The 22,285-nt window shown below is 39.7% G+C and overlaps 1 protein-coding gene across 3 annotated transcripts in view; it reads right to left on the bottom strand.

Moving 5' to 3' along the window:
• Window positions 1-948: 948 nt before the first annotated feature.
• Window positions 949-22,285, bottom strand: part of PRMT7 (protein arginine methyltransferase 7) — a 69,272-nt gene continuing 47,935 nt past the window's right edge. For 2 of the 3 annotated variants that reach the window (XM_010265982.3, XM_010265981.3), the window contains 5 exons: window positions 11,243-11,336; window positions 11,004-11,150; window positions 10,799-10,873; window positions 1,701-1,797; window positions 949-1,266 (listed from right to left, as the gene is read on the bottom strand). In XM_010265982.3, the coding sequence (XP_010264284.1) occupies window positions 1,109-1,266; window positions 1,701-1,797; window positions 10,799-10,873; window positions 11,004-11,150; window positions 11,243-11,336 (571 nt within the window). In that variant the 3' untranslated portion in view covers window positions 949-1,108. The remainder of the gene's footprint in view (window positions 1,267-1,700; window positions 1,798-10,798; window positions 10,874-11,003; window positions 11,151-11,242; window positions 11,337-22,285) is intronic. The other variant, XM_010265983.3, reaches the window with a different exon arrangement.

The raw sequence follows: 22,285 nt of genomic DNA, 5'->3' as shown, positions 1-22,285 counted from the left end.
TAAAAAATACTTTTTTTTTTTGTTTTTTCTTTATTTAAGTTAGTATATTTTATTTTTCTTTGAATAATTTATTAATTTTTAAAGAAAACAAGTCAACTCCTTGGATTGGTTATTGATAGATATGGTTTTTACATCAGTGTGATCCAAAGAGCATATATTGAATTTTCAAGCCTACTGGCCAACATAGCGGATGCTCACGGCTTATTAATTATTGCACTCCTATTGGATCATCACTCCCATATGAGTTCATGGGCCGGGTAGCCCAACTGCCCGACAAGGCTGGCCCAGCCCATTCTTGGTCTGGATTGGACAAGATTTTAAACATGTGGGCTCAGGCTGACTCAAGCACAAAATACTAGGTCCAACTTTTTTTCAGGATGGACTTCGGCTGTCATAAAAAAAAAAAAAAGAAAAAAAACCGCAACTCAAGCCTGAGCCTGACGTTAAATGTTTTATATAATAAAAATATATAATACATTGATACATACTTTTTTTAGGCTATTTAATATAACTAAAGTAGTTTTATTGTTGAGTAGAAATAAAAAAAAAATCTTCTTTCCTAATTTTCTTGGTGGCTTTATATGGGAGCCAAGCTCAGGAATCAGAATAAAGATCTAAGCCCAATAGTGGGGCCAGGCTCTGGGCCTCTATATCCTGTTAATATAGAGGCAAAGCCCAGCCCGGACTAGACCATGAACAAGTCTCCCATAATCAAATTAACATATTGTTACGGGGTAAGCTTGGGCAGCAGAAGAAAATTTACAATAATGCCACTCAACGCATCCCAATTCCCACCAAGCATAGGTAGATTAAACTTGTGTTATGACCGTGACAATATGGCGTTCAGTTACCTTGCAACATGCCCAATTGCAGAAAATTCAGTTTTGCTTTAGGCTCAGTGGCGGAATTTTTTCAGTCATTGCATATTTTTAGCTCTATCTCCATCCCTTTTATTCTGAAGACAGTTTCTTCACACCTTCTATATATCTTTATTCTGAAGACAGTTTTTCAGTAAAGGGAAACTTAAAAAAAAAAGGAAAGAAAAGAAGAAAGTAAAAGCTTGTGCAACAGGAACTGTCTAAATATTTTATCCCTTCATATCCTTCAGTTACAAAAAATCATGTCTTATAATAAGTTCACCATCTGATGGGTTAAATGATGCTTCAATTTCAGTGAAAGAACAATCACCAATACCAGAAGATCCATGGTTGCCAACTGCTACAGGCTTGCTCAGGAGTTTTACTCCTTGTTTCCAATATCTATGTTCTGAAACAAAGATTCCATGGTAATATAGAATGAGAATATATATGTAGTTCTAAGTTTCACACTGGTAAAAAGCACAAATGCACAACTTTCAGGGCCCGTTTGGTTAACAGGAATAGGGGTTTGGAATTGGAATGGGTCATTCCAATTCCAATTGTTTGGTTGGGTGGAATTGGAATCCCATTCCCATTCCTACTGGAATGGCATTCCCCCATTTGAGAGAATGGCAATCCCCTCCCCCCTCAGGAATGAAATCCCATTCCAGCTTATTCCAATTCCAATTCCATTCCTGTCTCAACCAAACAGACTATGGGAATAGACCATTCTGATTCCGATTCTGATTCCAAGGGATTTTGATTTCGATACTGACTGCTATTGACCACAACAGCAGTTATACCAGGTTCTCTAACATAGTTTAACATGGAAACACAACTTACTTGGTCCTGTTGACAGCACAATAGAGTGGTCAACATCGAGTATCCAATCAATCCAAAGTACAAATCCATGGCAAATACCTGCCTCAGTAAACCCAACCTGCATCAGGAAGAACAGAGCTGCAATTTTACTGGCATGTGCATGCATGTTTAAAAAATATACAATGTTCCTTTTTTGCTAGAGAATTAGCTACCTCTAATGATATCTGGCAGAACTTAAATGGTTCAAGACAAAAACCCATAATTTTTCGCTTCTTGTGTTTTGATGGGTTCATCATCATCATCATCATCTAAGCTTTATTCTAACTATATGGGATCAACTTCATGTATCCTGTTTTTCCATTCCATTCCGTTTAATGCAGTACCTATTGTTCAATTACGAGTGCTTAAATCAATTTTTTACTTCAACCCATGTACCTTTTAGTCTGCCCCTAGCCTTTCTAGCCCCTCCAGCTTGCAACAGATCACTTCTTACAGGAGCTGTTGATGGTCTTCCATGAACCTGACTGAACCATCTTATAAGTCTACTTTCCCTCATTTTATCACCTATTGGAGCTACTCTTATCATGAACCTTGTTCCTTCAAACGACTTTATTTCTAACCCTATCATTTTTAGTTTTTCCAACCATCCAAGCATACGCATTCTTGCTACATTCATTTTTTGGACATGTTACTTGACTCCCCAACACTTTGCTCCACACAGCATAGCCAGCCGTAAACTATTTATAGAATTTTCCTTTTAATCTAAGTGGTTTACCTATCACACAAACTTTAGATCAACCTTCGATTTTGCCCATCCTTCTACTTATATGGGTGATATCCTCCTCAATCTCTCCCTTGTTATGAACTATCAAACCTAGGCAAGGCCACATTGAGTTATCTCTTGGTCTCCAATTACAATTTCTAGCAAATATTGGATAGGTAACATTATCTTCCCATCCAAATGTCCCAAAAAGTTCGAAAGAAGATGAGTTTCTATAGTATAGCTCCCTTTGCTTCAAAAGGTATTGCTAGAGGTGTAAAACGGGCTGTGCCAGCCTTGTGGTTCAGTGACCGCTACAATGGCTATATGACGATTTAGAGGGATTAAATGCCAAAAATACCCCCCCATAGCTATAAACAACTACTTTAGGGAGGTATTGTGTATTCTGCCAAAGGGGGTGCACAAAATGACTTAAATGCTCCCCAACGGCTATAAACCACTAGTTTTTTTTTTTTTTTAATAATTGAAAGATATTTTGTTAATCAAAAGATAAGACTGTTACAAGCATGTCTAAGGGAGGCACAAGGTGCATCCTCACTCTTAACAAGCTATCCTTGTTAAACCCTTGGCATCTCGCATTCTAGTTTCTTATTAACCAATTGACTTTGTTTATAAGTTCTTCGAAACACCAAACAATCTAGTCTAGAGCCATCCAACCATCCAACAACCACCTTAGAGTCACCTTCAATTAGTGGGTTAGTAGGATTTTTTATAAATTTAAATTTTAATATTTATTAAAATGGTCAGTCCTCTAAACAACCTTTCACTTTGACGTTACTGGCTTTGATGATTCTGAAGCCCAATAATAGTATGTTACATTGGTGCTAGCACTACTGAATAGAACCAAGATGAGGCAGGTCCTAGTGGTTTAGGTTTCAAGGCATCAAAGGAAAAAACTAGCAATTGTTAGGAACATTTTACACTTAAGGCTCGATCTGGAAGGAGTACAAATACAAATATGTACAGTGTAAATACATACAAAATAATATAAAATATAAGGTTTTACGCTCTACCGTATTTGTACTCTTTCCAAACTGAGCCTAAAGAACTATTGGGAAAGGGATTGAGAGCAGTTTGCATTAAATGCAAAAGTGAATTCAGTTATCAAAGTAGTAGTGGGACTAGCCATTTAAGAAGATATATGCTAAAACATATTCAACAAACTCAAAAAATGAATTAGACCAAACCCAATTTGCTTTTGGGTCTGGACCATTTTCTAATTTTCACTATTCAAAAGAGAAAATGAGACGAGCATTATCTAGGTATAAATAAAGTACATGTTGAATAACCATTTATATTTGTTGAAGATACTAGATTTGAAAATTTTGTACAAACATCAATTAATCCTGCATGTAGAAAAGTTTATAGGAATACAACTAGATTAGATGTTATCAAAATTTTTGAAACATATAAACAAAATATAATTTCTAATTTGACAAATCTTTCTTGTAAAATTGCTCTTACTTTAGATGTTTGGTCTTCTAGGTATAATATTAGTTATATTTTTGTAATTGTTCATTTTATTGATAAGATATGGGTTTTACATAAAAGAATTTTAAGTTTTACAAGATTAAAATGGCCACATACTATCCCAGCTATTGCAGCTAGTATTTAAAATACTATACGTAAATGTGGTATAGAAGATAAAGTTTTTTTCAATAATGTTTGATAATGCTAGTAATAACGATTAGCTACAAGTATTTTAAAATCTCAATTAAAACCTCTTTTAGAAGGAAAATTATTTCATATTGGATTTGCTTGCCATATTTTAAATTTATCTGTACAAGGTTTAGAAATTATTTCACAACATGTTCAAAAATTAGAAATTGTATTTTATAGATAGATCTTCAGGTATAAGAAAACAATATTTTAAAAATTTATTTCATCAGTGTGGAAAAATTCATAAATAAGTTTCATTAAATCTCCAACATAGGTGGAATTCCACCTATGCTATGTTAGAAAATAGCAATGCTTTAAAACGCGGAGGTGTGACGCGAGGTGTTCCACTACCTAGAAGCGTGAGGCATAATTCAGAACGCAAGAGGCGTAAGCCTCCTGAACACAAGGAGGTGTAAGCCTTCTTAAGAGGAGGGGGGTTAGGAGGAGGATGAAGTGGAAGGGGGGATCTCATTTTTTCTTTATTTTTAATAAAAATCTTTTATATTAAGAAGGATAAAGATGCATAACAATAGTTTAAAGTGGAAGGGGCAGGGGGCAAACCATTTTCTTTCCCCTTACCTTTTCTTCCCTTCCCTTTCCTTTTCTTTCCTTTTCTCTTTTTTTCTTCTCTTTCTTTTCCTTTTCTTTCCCTTTCTTTTCTTTTCCTTTCCTTTCCTTTCCTTTTTTTTTGTTTTTTCTTTTTTTTTCCTGTATTTTCATATCAGGTGTGCATGAGGCGCAAGAGGCGTACGCCTCTAGCACGCCTCATGAAAAAAGCGCAAGAGGCGTACGCCTCAAAGGTATCAGCGCCTCTGGCATACGCCTCAGGGCGTTTTGGGAGCGTCGTGCCTCCAGACGTACGCCTCCCAAGCCTTTTAAAACACTGGAAAATAGTATAGTATATAGAGAAATATTAACAAACGTTTATAATGAAAGAATGCCAAATGATATAATAACTGATTTGATTGGGATATGGGAATTTGTATAAACATTTTTCTAGTATTTATTATCCAATTTCCTTTATTTTATTTAATAACTTATATTTAATTAGTGAGTGTTTTACGAAACATAGAAATGAAGAATATTTTGAAAATATTGTTGAACAAATGGAAATTAAATTTAAAAAATATTGAGAACATATTATTTGATACGTATAATATGTAAAATAGTTCAGTGCTACATGTTAAACCTAGTAGTAGTAGTAGTAGTAGTAGTAGTAGTAGTAGTAGTAGTAGTAATACCATATTAGGTAGAACTAAGATGTGGTCTTTAATAAATAGATGCATTGTTTCCATATTCTTCTTTTACTTCAAGTTCACCTTTCAATGAACTTAATTTTATTTGCAAAATAGTTTTTTTTAAGTTTCCTCACATTTGAGGAAATAGATAATTTTGATATTTTAGCTTGGTGGAAAGAAAATAATTATCTTGTGCTTTCTGCCATGACACATGGTATACTACATCCTCCGGTGTCCACAGTAGCATCAAAATCTTATTTTAGTGTAGAAAACAAAGTATTGGATGAGAGAAGCCAGATGACAAATGAAACATTGGAGATGTGCATTTGCCTAAAAGATTGGTTAGACGCAAGATAGGCTACAAGATAAAGGAGGACATGCAGGGCGCCAACTAGTTGGTTGGTAAGGCCTCCTATTGCTTGTAGTGAAGGCTTGTGATCGAGTTCCTCCTGCACTAAGGTTGGGGGTATGGACTACCCCCATTGTATAGCCCCATGGAGCAACAGAAAAAAGGGAATAAAGGAGGACATGACACATCATCCAATGTATCACCATATGAAGAAGAATGTGGAACTTGAAATTGAAGAAAAATTTTGAGATTATTGTAAATTTTGAGAATTTTAATTTTATTTGTAACTTGTGAGTTATTTGTAAATTTTCAATTCCATTGTAATTTTTTTTCAATTTCATTTAATTATTTTATTGTATGAATTGATTATTAATACGGAATAGAATTTTATTAAAGTTGCAATCTTTTTCCCTTTTTTTTGAGAAGGTAAAGTAAATTCATTAAAAAAGAGAACTAGAATACAACTACAATCATCCCAAGAAAGGCTGAAACAAATGCCTTTACAAACACGAGACTGAGTTCTCAATACATGAGATACATTCAAATGATTAAAAGCGGGATTGACAGCAATCCAGGAAGTAAGCTTGCCAACTGCACATTGCACCATCTCTTCAGGACTCTTCTTTTTGTTACAAAATACTCTGTTGTTCCTCTCAGACCAAATGGTCCACAGAACAGCTGCCGGGATTGTCTTCCACACCACTTTTCCTCTTTCTTTCAAGCATCTGATTTTCCAGCAACTAAAGAATTCTCGGCATGACCCAACTAAGTCCCATCACCTTGAGAAAATGAGCCCATACCTTGGCTGCTACAGGACAGTGCAAACACAGATGATCAGTGGATTCAGGATGTGTTTCTCACAACCCACAGCAGATATCAGAAATCTGAACCCCTCTCCTCACTAGGTTCATTTTGGACAAGCATTTGTTAATGGCCATAGTCCAAACCAGAAAGTTAACTTCAGGACTGACAGAGGTCCAAATCTGCTTATTTGGAAAGTTCTCAATATCTGAACTGCTTAACTTGCAAGCCAAAGAGTTAACTGAAAAGCACCCATTCTTATTCCATTTCCAACTCCACTCATCCTCTGAATTAATGTCTAATACCTGATTTTGAAGAATTGCCAGAAGCCTTACAACCTTTTTCAGTTCCTAGTCAAACAAGTTCCTCCTAAACTGAGGGACCCAGGTCACTACATTTTCCAATCTTCAATGGCCATTTGTGTGTAAAACTCAACTTTGGACCTATGTTTCTAGACTTGGCCTGTGCCAATCAGTACCTGTATTCCTAATGACTAATGAAAAAGGTTTAATAAGGCAATACATTTTGGCACAGGCTCCCAAGGTGGTGGAGAGTATCCATGATTGAAAAATGAGTCAATCTCGTCCTTCACCACCCCGTCCTCTTCCACTTCTGGAATTGGGTGGAACTTGGGTCTAAGAAGGGATTTGAGGGACTCAGACTTTGACAATATTTTGAGCCTTATTGCACTTCTTGATAACGTTGTCTTAGACCCCACTAGGGCAGATTCTAGAATTTGGACACTTACCCCCAACGGCATCTTTTCTTGTGCTTCTTTCTTCAAAGTCTTAAGTCAGTCCACCAGTCCTACCTTCCCCTCTTTTCCTGTTGATGAGGTTTGGTGCAGAGAAATACCTCCTAGGGTTGGTAGTTTTTGTTGGGAAGCCTATTTGGAAAGAATCAACACTGGTGATCTACTCCAAAAGAAGAGACTCAATACTTGTTTGTCACCTCAGTGGTGTGTTCTTTGTAAAGCGGATGGGGAGACTGGTTTTCACCTACTGGTGTCTTGCCATTTTGCGAGGTCAATTTGGGAATGGGCTTTGTCCCTATTTGGATGTAGCTGAAATCCTCCATCAGACTTGCAGGGCCTTTTTTCCCCTTCTTTTTTCAGGTGGCGGATAAAAAGGGGAAGGACAATGTGGAGAGGACTAAGGACTGCAGTATGTTGGACACTTTGGGAAGAAAGAAACTCCATGATATTCTCAGAAGCTCAGAGAGGAGCAGCAGATCTGAGGGCTATCATTCATATTAGGGCGGTACAGTGGCTGAAATCTTTGGAGCTTTTCACAGATTACACTGTGGATGACATGCTGAGGAAGTGGGGTGAAATTGCAAATTGCACACAGACCAAGTCAGTAATGAGTGTGGCTTGGACCCCTCCACCTGGTGGATTCGTGAATCTAAACTTTGATGGGTGTAGCAGGGGAAATCCGGGACAATCGGGAATTGGGGGTGTTTTTAGGGATGAAAATGGGGTCATTTCTACCATGTTCTCAGGCCAATTGGAGTGGGTGACTCCCTTAGAGCTGAGATCTTTGTAGTTATGGAAGGAGTCCAGAAAGCTAAGGAGTTGAACATCAGGAAACTCTTAATTGAAGAGGATTCAGAGGTGGTGATAGGGTGGCTGATTAAAGATCACAGTGGCTTATGGAAGTACAATAATGAGAGGAGGAAATTCAAGTGGCTGGTGCAGGAGATGGAAGTTAAGATACGTTGGGTTAAAAGATCGGCTAATTCCCTAGCTGACGGTTTAGCTAAACAAGGGGCAGAAAGGGATTCACTGTTTTGGGCTAAGCTGTAACTATAGTGTGTTTTCTTTCTTTTTTTCCTTTTCTTGAGGTTCTTTGTTGCTCTTGGAAGATAAGCGTGTTTGTCTTCCTATTGTAAATCTTCTATTGATGAGTTAATGAAAGTGTTATTTATAAAAAAAAAAATGGTTGGGATGCAGAAGTATCTAGATGGGCTACTCTTGTAACACCTTGGAAGGAAATTCATGGCATCCTCCCCAAGTTCCTCCGCTTTGTAAGTTATGATGCTTGCTCTAGGACTCAAGTTTTTTTTTCTAGGAAGACACTTGGGTGGGAACTTTGCCCCTCAAGGACCTTTTCCCCTCTCCTTTCTCTATTTCCCTTTATAAAAAAGAGCATGTGTCTACTTTTCTTTTATCCCTGGTTACCCCTTTTGTCTACAAACTGGGACCTTGGCTTCCGTAGAGGGTTGGGCATTCCCACTTAAAGAAGTCTGGTCTAGGCCTATTCCCTCAAAACTAGTTGTCTTTTGTTGGGAAGTATACTATGGTAAAATCAACACGCTAGATAACCTATAGAAGAAAAGACCTTTCTTGTGTTTACCCCCTCACTGGTGTACTCCGTGCAAAGCGCAGAATGAGGACTGTTACCATTTATTGATTTTCTGTTCTTTTGCTGCAGCTCTTTGGAATTGGGTATTTGATCTGTTTGGGTGCAGGTGGAACTTTCCAGCTAAGGTAAATTTGTTGTTTTCTCCTTCTACCTTTGTGTGGCCCATGAAAAGAGGGAGAATGATAAAATGTAAAAGAGCAGCTCTCCTATGGACTATTTGGGAAGAAAGGAATGCCAGAATATTACAGGAGAAGGAAAGAGCCATTCTTGAGGTCAAGGACTATTTTGACAAGGGCTATTTTGTGGCTGAAATCCTTAAAACACTTTGAAAATTACTCCTTCGATGATATAAGGAGGAATTGGTCTGCAATTGTCTTTACTTCTACGAAGCCCAGAATTCAAGCAACTTGGACTCTGCCTATGGAGGGTTTTGTTAAGCTGAATTTTTATGGGAGTAGTCAAGGACTCAGGGCAATCCAGGACTGTCTGGCATTGGTGGTATATTGAGAAACGAAGGCAACAACATTCTTTCTCTTATTCTTAGAACTAGTGGGAATAGGAGACTCTATGAGGGCTGAACTCCTAGCTGCGGTACAGGGGATATAGATTGTATATCAACTTGGAGTCATGGTTTCAAATGTCGCGAAATGTCGCTAATGTCGCCCGACATATGTCGATGTCGAGGCTCACCGACATGAAAATGGATGGTAATCTAAAAATTACATTATTTCGGTCGACATTTCCTATATTTCGGAAATGTCAACCAAATCGGTCCAAATAACCAAAAAAAAAAGGCAGTTTTTCCTATTATGTCAACAGAATGTCGACTAATGTACATTAATAATATAATATATTAAAATAACATACTATATTAATATAACACAATACATTAATATAAGTTATTCCATTAATAATTTTTATTTAATATTTATAAAAAAAAGTTAACAAAATATAAAATAAAAGAATAAATTAATTACTTTATAATATAAAACATAAAATATTTTTCATGTAATAAAATATTAACTAGTTAGATTTTAAAATATTTATTAAAATCAGAACATGTTTATTAAATTTTATAATAAATCATATTCTACATTTAATATAAAAATCAGAATAAATTTATTAAATTTGTAAAAACATCAAAATGCCTAATAAATCAGTAAATCGTCATTTATTAATTTGTTATTGATCTTAGTTTCTTAGCTTTATATAATCGTTATTTACTAATTTGTTATTGATCAGTAAATCCACAATGCCTCTAATTTTTATAATATTTCCCCTCGACATTTGCAACATATGTCCTATATTTTGGTAAGCAACATTTCCATCGACATCGACATCGACATTTTAAACCTTGTTTGGAGTGCAGAACTTAAAAATTGAAGGAGATTCCAATGTGATAGTAGGATGGTTGGCTGACCTGGGTACTGTCACTTGGGGCTTTAAGGATGTTTTAACAAAGGTTAAATGGCTCACGAGGAATATGACAGTTAGGTTTCAGTGGGTGGGTAGATCAGCAAATGCCTTGGCTGATTATCTTGCTAAACAAAGGGCTACTCGGGTTACTTTGTATTAGGCTTCTCTGTAATTTTATTTGTCCTTAATTATGTATTTTCAACTGAAGGGTAGATGGAATCCTCCATCCCCCCTCCTTAAAGAGGAGGTAGCATCTCGTGCCTCTCCCTAAATTGTACTTTCTTTGGCTATGATTTAATAAATCTTACTATTCAATGATCAAAAAAATAAATAAATAAGGCAATACATTTTTTTTTTATTTTGGCTTCATGACACCACCTGGTTTGCATGAGTCAAAATGATTTGCAAACTATTATTTTGGGAGATTGCATGCAGCCATCCAAGCATGCTTACTATGCACCAATTAAAGAAAAAATGTGTTAATATGACATTAAAAGACAAGCCAACAATACCTTGGTCTTCCCAAAAGATAGGCTTATGGGCTTTGAGAAGTCAAATTCCATGATTGTAAATGCCTCACTCAGTTCCTGAATTTATTGAACAATGGTCATATCATCATTAGTTTACAAGAGCTATGGTCTAGATGGTATACAAAATAAGAAATTTCTCCCCCCATAAAAAAGCCTCATCTTTGAAGAAAGTTTGTTGACTAGATACCTTGATCTCCCCACACTGCCAAATAAAATATGGAAGGGAAGGACCTTGTGATACAGGTAAATCACCACAGGCCCCTAAGGTTGTATTTACAACTGAATGATCAAAACCTTCAATAATTTCAAGGGCACGACGACTTCTCCATAAATCCTGAACAAGAAAGTTTACATGCTCATTATATAAACTTGTTTAGAATTAAGAAACATAAACCTCATAGAAGTGCTAAATGCAAGCCAACTCACTGGAAGAGACATGGCACAACCCTTCAAGATCCCTTTACAAGGCATGATTAATACATCTTTGGATAAGACTTTGTCAAGCATTGTTCTTTCCTTCCTATCCCATTTCAAGAAAGTGAAATTTAGGTGAGCTACTTCGTTTATAAAAAAGTAGTACATGATCCCTGTTGGATACCCATATTTCCTAAAGAAATCTCAGAATACGAAAAATAGTCAAAACATATTAATAGTTGGGACAGACTTAAGATGATGATGATGATATTAATAGGCAATTTTTAAATCATTTGAGTAATTCTAAATTAGTGAGACCAACATGAAAATAATTATACTATGATCAGAATAAAACAAAAAGAGAATGGCAACCTTATCAATTGCTAAACAAACCTCTTCAACAAGCAAGAAACCGTTGAAGAGGTAAACATCTTCAAAATGAACTATATAAACAAAACAGTTACACTATCCTCCAACCCTAATTCAGGCTTTTTGTTGGGAGAATAACCTCTTCAACAGCAAGAAAACTGTGAACCTCCAAACTGGTCCAATCATTCTCAGAAACAGCAATTTTGACATTTTGACCATCTTTTCTAGATCCACAATGCTCTTCAACAGCAAGAAAACTGTGTACCTCCAAACTGGTCCAATTCTTGAGATTGGAAAGATCACTCAAATTACAAAAATATTGAGGCCGGAGGTGATTGCATTTGCAGGGTGACAGTAGGCTAGGTTCAAAGTATTAACTCAGGTATGCATCAGTACAAACACATCATAAGGGAGGTGAAACATCTTCCGAGGTCACGAGTGCAGAAATCAGCAAACAACTTTGCTAATGCATTAGCTAGACAATTGCTACAGCCAAAACCGTATTTGGGGCAATGCATCCATTGGATATTGATTTTTATATATGTAAAGAAATAGATGAAATGGTGGGTGTTAGACAATGAAGCTACCCTAAAATTAGGGTGTTAAGCACCCTAATCCTTTATTCAAGGGTTCCATTTACCCTTTTTTATCAGCAAAGGTAGAATTTATTAAGTGTATAATTAAATTGGAGGTTACATTACTGTGAGTAAATTAGACACTTCCAACTGATTATCCAAATACAATTAGAACACTGTTAGAGTTGACAGCCCAAGGGTATTTGAATCATTTCAGAATAGTTTATTCTAGTGAGTTTTGTTTATTAGGTTTGAGATTGCAAAGAGTGTCCCATACTTAAAGAGGGGCACAAAGCCCATTGTACTTTGTGCCCTTTATTTCTCTCTGTTCTTCTCTTTTTCCCTTTATTTCAGGAAGGAAACCAGGTCTAATTGAATATCTAACATGGTATCAGAGCCCTGATTTTCTTCCCAGTTTTTTTTTTGCTCTTCTCAGCACCCTCAGCAGATCAAGTTTCAGATTTCTTGGTGGATACTTGGAGGATCAAAGAGAGACTAAAAAGGAGTTGTCGTTTCTTGTCTAGGGAGGTATCCATGCCTCCAGTTTCTGTAGAAGGTTTGGTTTCAGTGGAGTTTTAGAGAAACCCTTTAGTCAATGTATCAAAGAGGGACTGTCGGTGATCAGTTGGTGTGCAACAGCTCATGTTGAGTGTTATGATTATTTGAAAGGTCAAAGTTGTGGTTTTCTGGACTGGTTGTAGTCGGCCTATTAAGAGGTGAGAAGTATTTTTTTCTGGATTTCTCTTCTAGTGGAAGTAAGTAATAGGTGTGAGAACAGTGCTGAAACCTGTTACAGCACATGTTTCAAAGACTTTGTCTGTGTTTCTTGATAAAAGTGGATGATATGTGTGAGAATGTGTTAAGAGCCCGGGAATAGGATCTCGTCACAGGTCGGTCCACAGGAAAAACCTCCTGTTTTCCCTTGTCCCTTCCTTTTCTTGAGGTACCTATCTTGGCGTCTTGGTGATTTGTTCAAGAGATCACCAACTCTCCTTACTCTCTTCTTGACTGAATATTCGATGCCTTTATTCACTAATAGTGGCTCCTTAAATAGGAGATTACAAGAGTCCTGTTCTTAGGGAGACTCCTTGCTGAATAGGGAGACCTCCAGCTTTATCTTGATAAGATAAGACTGATAAGATAAGATAAGTTTCTCTTAATCCTAATCTAATAAGATAAGTCTCTCTTAATCCTAATCTGATAAGATAAGGCAACCTAATAAGATAAGATAAGATAAGGTAATCTAATCCAATCTGCCGAACTGATAAGAATACTGTTGCTGTCGAATTGGATAGGATGAGAACATCGGATCACTGCTGCTGCCGGCGGCGATGATATTTCTTTCCGAGGAACGCGTCCATATCATTACTCCCCTCCTGAACTAAGAGCTTGTCCTCAAGCTCGAACTCAGGATATGTGGCTTGGAACTCAGTCAAGGGGATCCAGGTGGCTTCGGCTGTCGGTAGATTGTCCCATTCCACCAAAACTTCAAGAATACCTCGATTGATATGGGAGCGGACGAGAGCCCTAGGTTGGGGAATAAGTTTGCCCTCCTTCAAGGGTGGCAGGGAGGGGACTTGGTCCGGAGGAACACCCGTAAATGGTTTTAGCAAGGAGATGTGAAAAACATCATGAATCCGACTACTCTCCGGTAATTCCAGCTGGTATGCAACTGCGCCAATCCGCTGCAGAACCTTGAAGGGGCCATAGAATTTAGGGACCTGTTTAGGGGCAGCCCTGTGGCGCAAAGAGCGTTGCCGGTAGGGCTGAAGTTTCAACCAAACAAATTGTCCCAGTTCGAACGACAATTCCCGATGGTGCTGGTCATAGGTGAGCTTCATGCGGAGCTGGGCCTGCTATAAGCGAAGGTGTATGTCGGCTAGAAGGGCATCGCGTTCTTGTAAGGAGCGATCAATTTCCTCCAAACGAGTAGAACCGGGTTCATAGGATAACAAGCGAGGAGGGTCCCGGCCATAGACGACGCAAAAAGGGGTCATCCGAAGGAAGAATGGTAGGCAGTGTTGTAATAGTACTCGGCCCAAGGAAGCCAATCCACCCACCGTCACAATTGGTCCCCTACGAAGCAACGAAGATACATCTCGATCGTGCGGTTTATCACCTCCGTTTGCCCGTCGGTCTGTGGATGATATGCGGAGGAGAAGGCTAAGGTGGTGCCATGTAGTCAAAACAGTTCCTTCCAGAAGGCACTAGTGAAAACCGGGTCCCTGTCGCTAACGATGGATTCCGGTAACCCATGTAAGCGAAAAACATGCGTAAAGAAGGTGAGGGCAACTGAAGTGGCGTTGTACGGGTGTGATAGAGGAATGAAGTGGGCATATTTAGAGAAGCGATCCACCACCACGAACAGAACTGATTTGCCGCCTACCTTGGGTAGTCCCTCGATGAAGTCCATGGAGATGTCGGCCCAGATCTGTGTTGGGATCGAAAGGGGCTGAAGGAGGCTTGCCGGGTGCAGGTTTTCCCATTTATGTTGTTGGGACGTGGAGCAATTTTGGACAAAATCCCGAATAGAAGCCTTCATACCTTGCCAATGGAAATCAGCCCAGACGCGGTGCAGCGTTTTCTGAATGCCCTCATGGGTGGAGTTATGGATGCTGGAGATGATGGAGGGAATCAAAGGGAAGTTTGGTGGGAGATGTACCTGGCCCTTATACGATACCAACCCGTCATGAAGGGACCAATTGGAGTCGGCGGCCCCGGACTGAACTTTTTGTACAAGGAGCGACCATTCAGGTGATTGTGGTATTGCCTTCTTGATGTCGTCTAATAGAGAGATCCGGGGTTGGGAAATTCCACATAGAAACATCGCGTCCTCATCGCGTCTTGACAAAGAATCAGCTGCACGATTCGAGGATCCCGCCTTGTATTCTACCCGAAAATCGAACCCAAGCAATTTGCTAACCCAATGCTGTTGAGGAGAAGTGGTGAGTCGTTGCTCCAACAAGTACTTGAGGCTGTAGTGATTGGTTTTGACGACGAATGACCACCCCCACAAGTACGGTCTCTAGTGCTAGACGGCTCTAGCTAGCCCGATTAGTTCGCGCTCATAGGCTAGAAGTTTTAAATGTCGGTCGGCCAGCTTGCGGCTGAAGAAGGCAATCGGGTGCCCTTGCTGCTGTAATACGGCCCCGATACCCATTCCGGATGCATCGCACTCGATTGTAAACTCGAGAGCGAAATTCGGTAGTTGCAGAACTGGGGTGGAGGACAGGGCATCTCTTAATGTCGCAAAAGCTGTATCGGCTGCGTCGTCCCACTAGAAGGAATTTTTCTTTAGTAGGTTGGTTAACGGGGCAGCCAACAGACCATAATTCTGCACAAATTTGCGGTAGTAACCTGTTAAACCTAGGAACCTGCGTAGGGCCTTGGCGGATTGAGGCTTGGGTCATTCCTTGATAGCTTGAATTTTGGAACTGTCGACCATCACACCTTGCCCGTGGATGACGTGACCTAAATAAAGAACCAGTTGTTCCTCGAAGGAGCACTTGGACCGTTTAAGGAAGAGTTTGTGTTGGCACAAGAGCTCGAAAACGGTCCGCAGATGGTGCACATGTTCTACCCATGATTTACTGTAAACGAGAATGTCGTCAAAGAATACTAAAACAAATTTGCGCAGATGGGACTGAAATACCTCGTTCATCAGGGACTGGAATGTGGATGGGGCGTTGGTGAGACCGAACGGCATGACTAAAAATTCAAAGTGACCGTGGTGGGTTCGAAAGGCAATTTTCTCCACGTCTCCGAGAGCCATTCAGACCTGGAAATACCCGGACCTAAGGTCTAACTTGGAGAAGTACTGGGCACCATGCAACTCGTCCAACAGTTCGTCCACAATGGGAATAGGAAACTTATCCTTGACCGTCCGGCTATTGAGCTCTCTGTAGTCAACACAGAACCTCCAAGTTCCATCCCGTTTTGCTACCAACAGGACCGGCGAAGAGAAGGGGGAGCGGCTATTGCGTATGATCCCCTGTTTCGGCATCTCAACACATTGTTTTTCTATTTCGTCCTTTTGTAGATGAGAATAGCGATAAGGCCGGACAACGACTGGTTCTACACCCGCCACCAGGGGGACTCGATGATCGCATGCTCGGGGCGGAGAGAGTCCCTTGGGTTCCTAGAACACATTTGAAAATTCGTAGAGGAGTCTTTCCATGGTTGTCGTATGCGTCGTTTCTGTTTGAAGCGCATGAACCTGTGGCGTTCTCGCCTTTACCCTGCAACCTTGCCAAGAGACTTGCTTCTCATTCAAGTGGAATGTCATTGTTAGGGCACTAAAGTCCCATAAAATAGGACCTAGGGTGATCAACCATAAAATAGGACCTAGGGCGCTAAAGTCCCGCCGAGTGAGATCGTCGCAGTTGAAACATTGACCCCTCGCTCGGCGTTCTGCCATCTCGGCCCTGGTCAAACGCTTAATGGGGGGAGCCACTACGTTGCTCCCTACACTTGTCGTCAATCTGGAGATGTTGTTCGTGTGAGACCTCTGTTCTCGGCTGGTTGCAGAAGAAGGGGTTGTTGTCACTGATTTCGGGGGTGCCCATGAAGTCAATGGACGTCCCATACTGAAGGTCCTGCGGCTGAGTTGCAGCTTGTGCTCGAACGCACGGGCTAAGTTCATGGTTGTAACTAGGTTGGGGGGATTCTGCATTTCCACGTCCACCCTCAGGGGTTCTGCTAACCTGAAGGTGAACATGTCTACCTGCTGGTCCGGTCGCACTGAAGATGACCTGGTGAGGAGGGTCTGGAACTGGCGCTGGTATTCTGCCACCGTGTCGGTTTGTTTAAGGTTGATCATTTCGCCTAAGGGGTTGCTTGTCAGTGGGAGCCCAAACCTAATAAGACAGTAGGATTTGAACTAGGTCCAACTGAGCCCGAGTTCTTCCTATTCCAATCGATAGAACCAGAGTTGCGCTTCCCCTGTTAGGTGAAAGGCGGCTAGGCTTACCTTGTCTCGGTCGTCTGTCCGTTGATTCCGAAAAAACTGCTCGCACCGGTACAGCCAGCTCAAGGGATCTCCGTTGCCGTTGTACGATGGGAATTCCAACCTGCTGTACTTGGGAATGACCGCGGCCCCCTGGTTGACGATCTGCTGCTCGCCGGAAGACTAGCAGATGTGGTCGGCAGCCGCTAGTGGTTGTCGCCCCTTCTGTGTTCCTCTCCTTGCTAGAAAGGAATAACTCCATCAGACGCTGTAGCTCCCTGACTTCGTCCTTGATTTCACGTACTTCCGATCTAGTCTCCATGAGCCGGTGCTCGAGTTCGTGGACCCTGGACGGCAGCTGCTCCAGATCACCCATGACGCCTTGCTCTGATACCAAGTTGTTAAGGGCCCGGGAATAGAATCTCATCACAGGTTGGACCACGGGAAAAACCTCCTGTTTTCCCTTGTCCCTTCCTTTTCTTGAGGTACCCATCTTGGCGCCTTGGTGATTTGTTCAAGAGATCACCAACTCTCCTTACTCTCTTCTTGACTGAATATTCAATGCCTTTATTCACTAATAGTGGCTCCTTAAATAGGAGATTAAAAGAGTCCTGTTCTTAGGGAGACTCCTTGCTGAATAGGGAGACCTCCAGCTTTATCTTGATAAGATAAGACTGATAAGATAAGATAAGTCTCTCTTAATCCTAATCTGATAAGATAAGGCAACCTAATAAGATAAGATAAGATAAGGTAATCTAATCCAATCTGCCGAACTGATAAGAATATTGTTGCTGCCGAATTGGATAGGATGAGAACATCGGATCACTGCTGTTGCCGGCGGCGATGATATTTCTTCCCGAGGAACGCGTCCATATCAGAATGGTGCTGAAAATTAAATACAGCACATGTTTTGGTCGTAGTTGGTTGGTTGTGGTATAGTGTGGTGTTGTGAAGTGTTGTAAAGTGAAGTTTTCTTTTTACCCATGGCAACCCTAGGAGAGAACGGTGATAAAAAATCCAGTGTTATGATTCCCCTTGATTTTCTGAATGTACAAATGACTTCCATCAAGTTGAGTAGTGAAAATTATATGCCATGGGCCAAATCAGTGGAGGCCTTTTTTTCTTTCCTTTTACTAACTCTCCTTCTCATAAGTTATTTCAGTCACCAATCTCTATTTCACTCTTCATTTTCCATTTTTTCTGCTTTCCCCTCCTTATCCTTTCTTGAGTAAACTTTTACTTTAGCAAAGCCTCCAAGACACTATTTGCCTTCAGGTTCTCATTTCCTTCTTCTAGTACAAGAGCTTCCCTACATGTAGGGCTCACGTACCCGCCATCCATCATAGCACCTCTTCTTCCAATAAGGGAGATAAATTGTTCATCACTAGATTAAGAATTTTACTCCCATCCCCCACTTCCTTACTGTCCTCTCCTAAGATCCCTCAATTCCATTGGCACTTGAGTTTTTAGTACACGTGTCAGCACCCAATTTTTGTTTGGTCCCTTCACCCACCTCTTTATACCCCCTTTTGAGACCCCAAAATTTGAAATCATAACCAGGCCAATCTAAGACTTGTTAAAACCCCAAAATCCCATATTGCGTGTAGACTACATAGGCTTTAGTACCCCGATCAGACACGACCCCTAGACGTAGGAAACTATAGCTTAGTTACACCGTTCACACCAATCTTCCCTCCAACAGTCCCAATCTGCACAATGTTCAAAACCTTGACTACATTAAATCAAATCCAACACACCCATTGCCTCAAGGATACTAAGATATAAACAACCACCAAATCCCTCCATAAACCTACAACAATAAACCATAAAAATGCCAACATTCCATTTCGACAGCCTTTGATAAATAAAACTAGACAACTAAGATCAATAGATTCTTTCTCAAATCTGAAACTTTCACTTGACTCCTCATCTTAATCCATGCACACACGCCAAATTCTAATTTAAAATTCCTTTATTTAATCGTATGATCAACAAAGTTATCAATTAGATGTTTATAATTAAAGTGTACAAGAAGTCATAGCCCAAGCAACCAAGCACCTCTCATTAAGTCCAAAATCCTCAAAATAACCCACCCATCCAATTTTAGCCTTAAATTCCTTCATTTCCTTCCAAAACAAGCAAGATTTCATTCAAAATTTCTCATTGGTTAAGGAGTCATAAGTTAAAACCTTGGTTTGAAGTCTGAACCAAATCTTTCAATCCACCTCTTTGATCAAAAATCTATCTCTTGCATCAAATTCAGGACATTAAAAAATGCCTACCCACCAAATTTCATCCCAAAATTCTCTCGTTTAACCCAGCATCAAGCCAATGTTCCATTTCAACAAATCTCAATGATTAGAGCATATCAAGCCGTAGATCTCCATCATCCAAGCCTTATTCGACCAATCAAACCTCACCACCATCTTCAGAGACCCAAAAAAAACTAGTAGGCCAGTATGTCAATTTTTACGACCTAATTCATACGTTTGACCTTTAAATATAAAAGATTTTTAATGCACTAGATTAAACCACCTTCATTTGTCCCAACTCCCAACCTAAGACCTCAAGAGAGTGGGGGCTGATGTCAGCCCTTCACTTAAATGCCACTGGCCCATTAAACTAATTAGGACAAGCCAAATATACTAAAGCAACCCAAAAACCCCAAAGTAACCCTTCTTGAACATAGAAAGTGACATAAGGGCCATTATGGCCATTTTCAATTTACGTTTTCGCCACTGAGAGGTCAGATTCGAACCTAACATATAAAAGTTCAAAAAATAACCCCATTGGGCATGAGAAACCCTAGAAATATTCTTGGAAATCTTGGTTTGATTGATTAAACCCTCACAGATCCTCTGAAAAAGCCAATTAGATCGGCTTTTTAAGTCTTCTTGCAAGTTTAGGTTTCCAAAACCCACACGTCAAACCTTCCTAGCCTTCCCTCTCTATAAATATGACAAAAATCGAGTTCTAGGGGCGATTTTCAGATGGAAGAAACAAAAGAGAAAACCCCCATTCAAATCCCCAACCATTTCTAACAAGAACATGAGAAAAATTCAAAATCTAGGGTTAGAACCTACCAAAATTGCCTCATTTCTCTGTGTATTCACGTTCTGACCTTAAAGAAGAGCAAAAACCACTCAAGTATACATTCTTTTGCATTAAGATTAATTTTTGTTGGTCTAAAACATAAAAAACGCCAATCTCAGGCTCTAGGATAGCTTCTATCAAGGCTAAATCGAAGAGGTAAGCCTCCTAACCCGTCTTGTTTGTCTTTTTTTAGTTAATTTTTGGTTACTTGGTTATTTTTATAACATATCTCGTTAGTTTAAGTTTGAGTTATTTGAGATTCTAAGCTTGTGGAAGCTTCTCTTTAAGTTTCTTGCAATTTTGGGGTTACAGAGATAGAGGTGAGGGTTTTAGGGAAATTTGTTCCTAATTCCTTGTAACATCCCCTCAAAACCAAGATTAAGAATTGCTAAAAGGGATTTTTCACAAGATATTAGAGTTACATCTTTTTTTTTTTAATTAAAGTTTGTGAAGTTGTAAGCATAAACAACTCCCATAGTGGGTTGTCATTTACAGCTTGGAGAAAGGGGTGCTAAACGCCTTCCCTCTCCCAATCCAAATGAATTTAGAATCTCTTGGTTGAGTGACTCATAGGTGGAGAAATGGAGTCACTATTTTTCAAAATAAAATCAATTTTCTAGAATTTATAGAGGACCCATTTCCTCTTAAATTAAATGGGTGGCAACTCTTTGTTGTGAGTCGGCCACGATCTTCCCAAAGCTCACAAAATGGGTGGTTGTCCTGTAGCTAGATCTATAAACATAGGAGAAACAGGAACCGAGGACTCCAGGTTAGTGCCAGTAGAAAAAGGAACTAAAAAAAGGGTAAATTACAGATAAGTACCTTGGACTTTCAATTGCAACACTTGAGTACCCTAAACTTTCAAAAATAGATATTAGGTCCATCCGTTACTATTCCATCAGTTAAACAATACATAATGCCAAAAATACCCTTCTCATATATTTCTGAGATCATTCTCAGGTAATCGAACGTCTCCCCATGATGATGTTCTCACATGGACAGTAAATTACATATTCAAATTTTCTTACGGTGGCATTCTCTGGTGATGATTTTACTTCGTATAATGATCTCCAAAATACACGAAAAGGTTATTTTTGACATTATGTAATGTTTAACTGACGGAATACTAACAGATAGACCCAAGTGTCTCTTTTTGAGAGTTCAAGGTACTCAAGTGTTGCAATTGAAAGTTAGGGTACCTATCTGTCACTACCCCCAAAGTACAGGGTATTATCTGTAATTTACTGTAAAAAAAGGGAGAAACAAAAGACAGGGGGTGGGGGGGAGTTAGAAGGGTTAGATCCTCCCTGCTTCACTCTTTCGCAAGCTTCCCTTGGATTAAGCCCTTCTTGGTTGCCTAAAAGGTTAGAAAGCACCTAGACTACATCCTATAATTGTCCCTCTTTTGCTGCCACACTTAGATCAGTGGTGAAATCTATGTTCCTCTACTATAACACCTACTCTTGGCTTTGGTTAAGAAGCAGCTCTTTGTCCCTCTTGGATTGAGAATTCACCACCTCACATTCCATGGTAGGATCTTCAACCCCAACACCCTTCAACTCCATAGTGTTGTTAGTCAAAACTTCTGCAAATAAAAATTCTGTTCCCAGACCCCCTCATCCTCCCATTTCTTACAAGCCTTTGTTGAATCAATGCTCCCTATGCTGCAGGGTTCATTAACTCCCTTTTCCTCTACAAAGTGAAAATCTTGTGAATCTTCCTACTCATCATCTTCCTCATCTTCATCAGTACTTCTACAATACATCGGGCTTGGCCTATCTAGGGTTGTAGAGTTCTCCGATTGCACCAGCCCCCAAACTAAGGAACATTTTTCACATTTCTCTAAAGGGGCAAAGCTCTCTTCGCCTAAGGTCAAGCCCGGTTCAAGAGATAATATCGTAGGGGCTTCTCCATCGAGCAAAGGGGGCAATGATAGACCCCTATTATCATCGTCTAAAGCACTTAAGTAGGGCACATGATCTCTTATGTTGTTTTGTGCCTTTACAAGGCTTGGTTCTATTGAGTTAATCTGTCTCGGTTCATCTCCTAATATAAACGGATCAGAAAATTTGA

The sequence above is a fragment of the Nelumbo nucifera genome, chromosome 1, assembly GCF_055504915.1.
Source record: "Nelumbo nucifera cultivar China Antique chromosome 1, China Antique-T2T, whole genome shotgun sequence".
NCBI classification, from domain to species: Eukaryota; Viridiplantae; Streptophyta; class Magnoliopsida; order Proteales; family Nelumbonaceae; genus Nelumbo; species Nelumbo nucifera.
The sequence above is the reverse complement of the archived record's forward strand: the minus strand, read 5'-3'. Positions and strand labels throughout refer to the sequence as shown.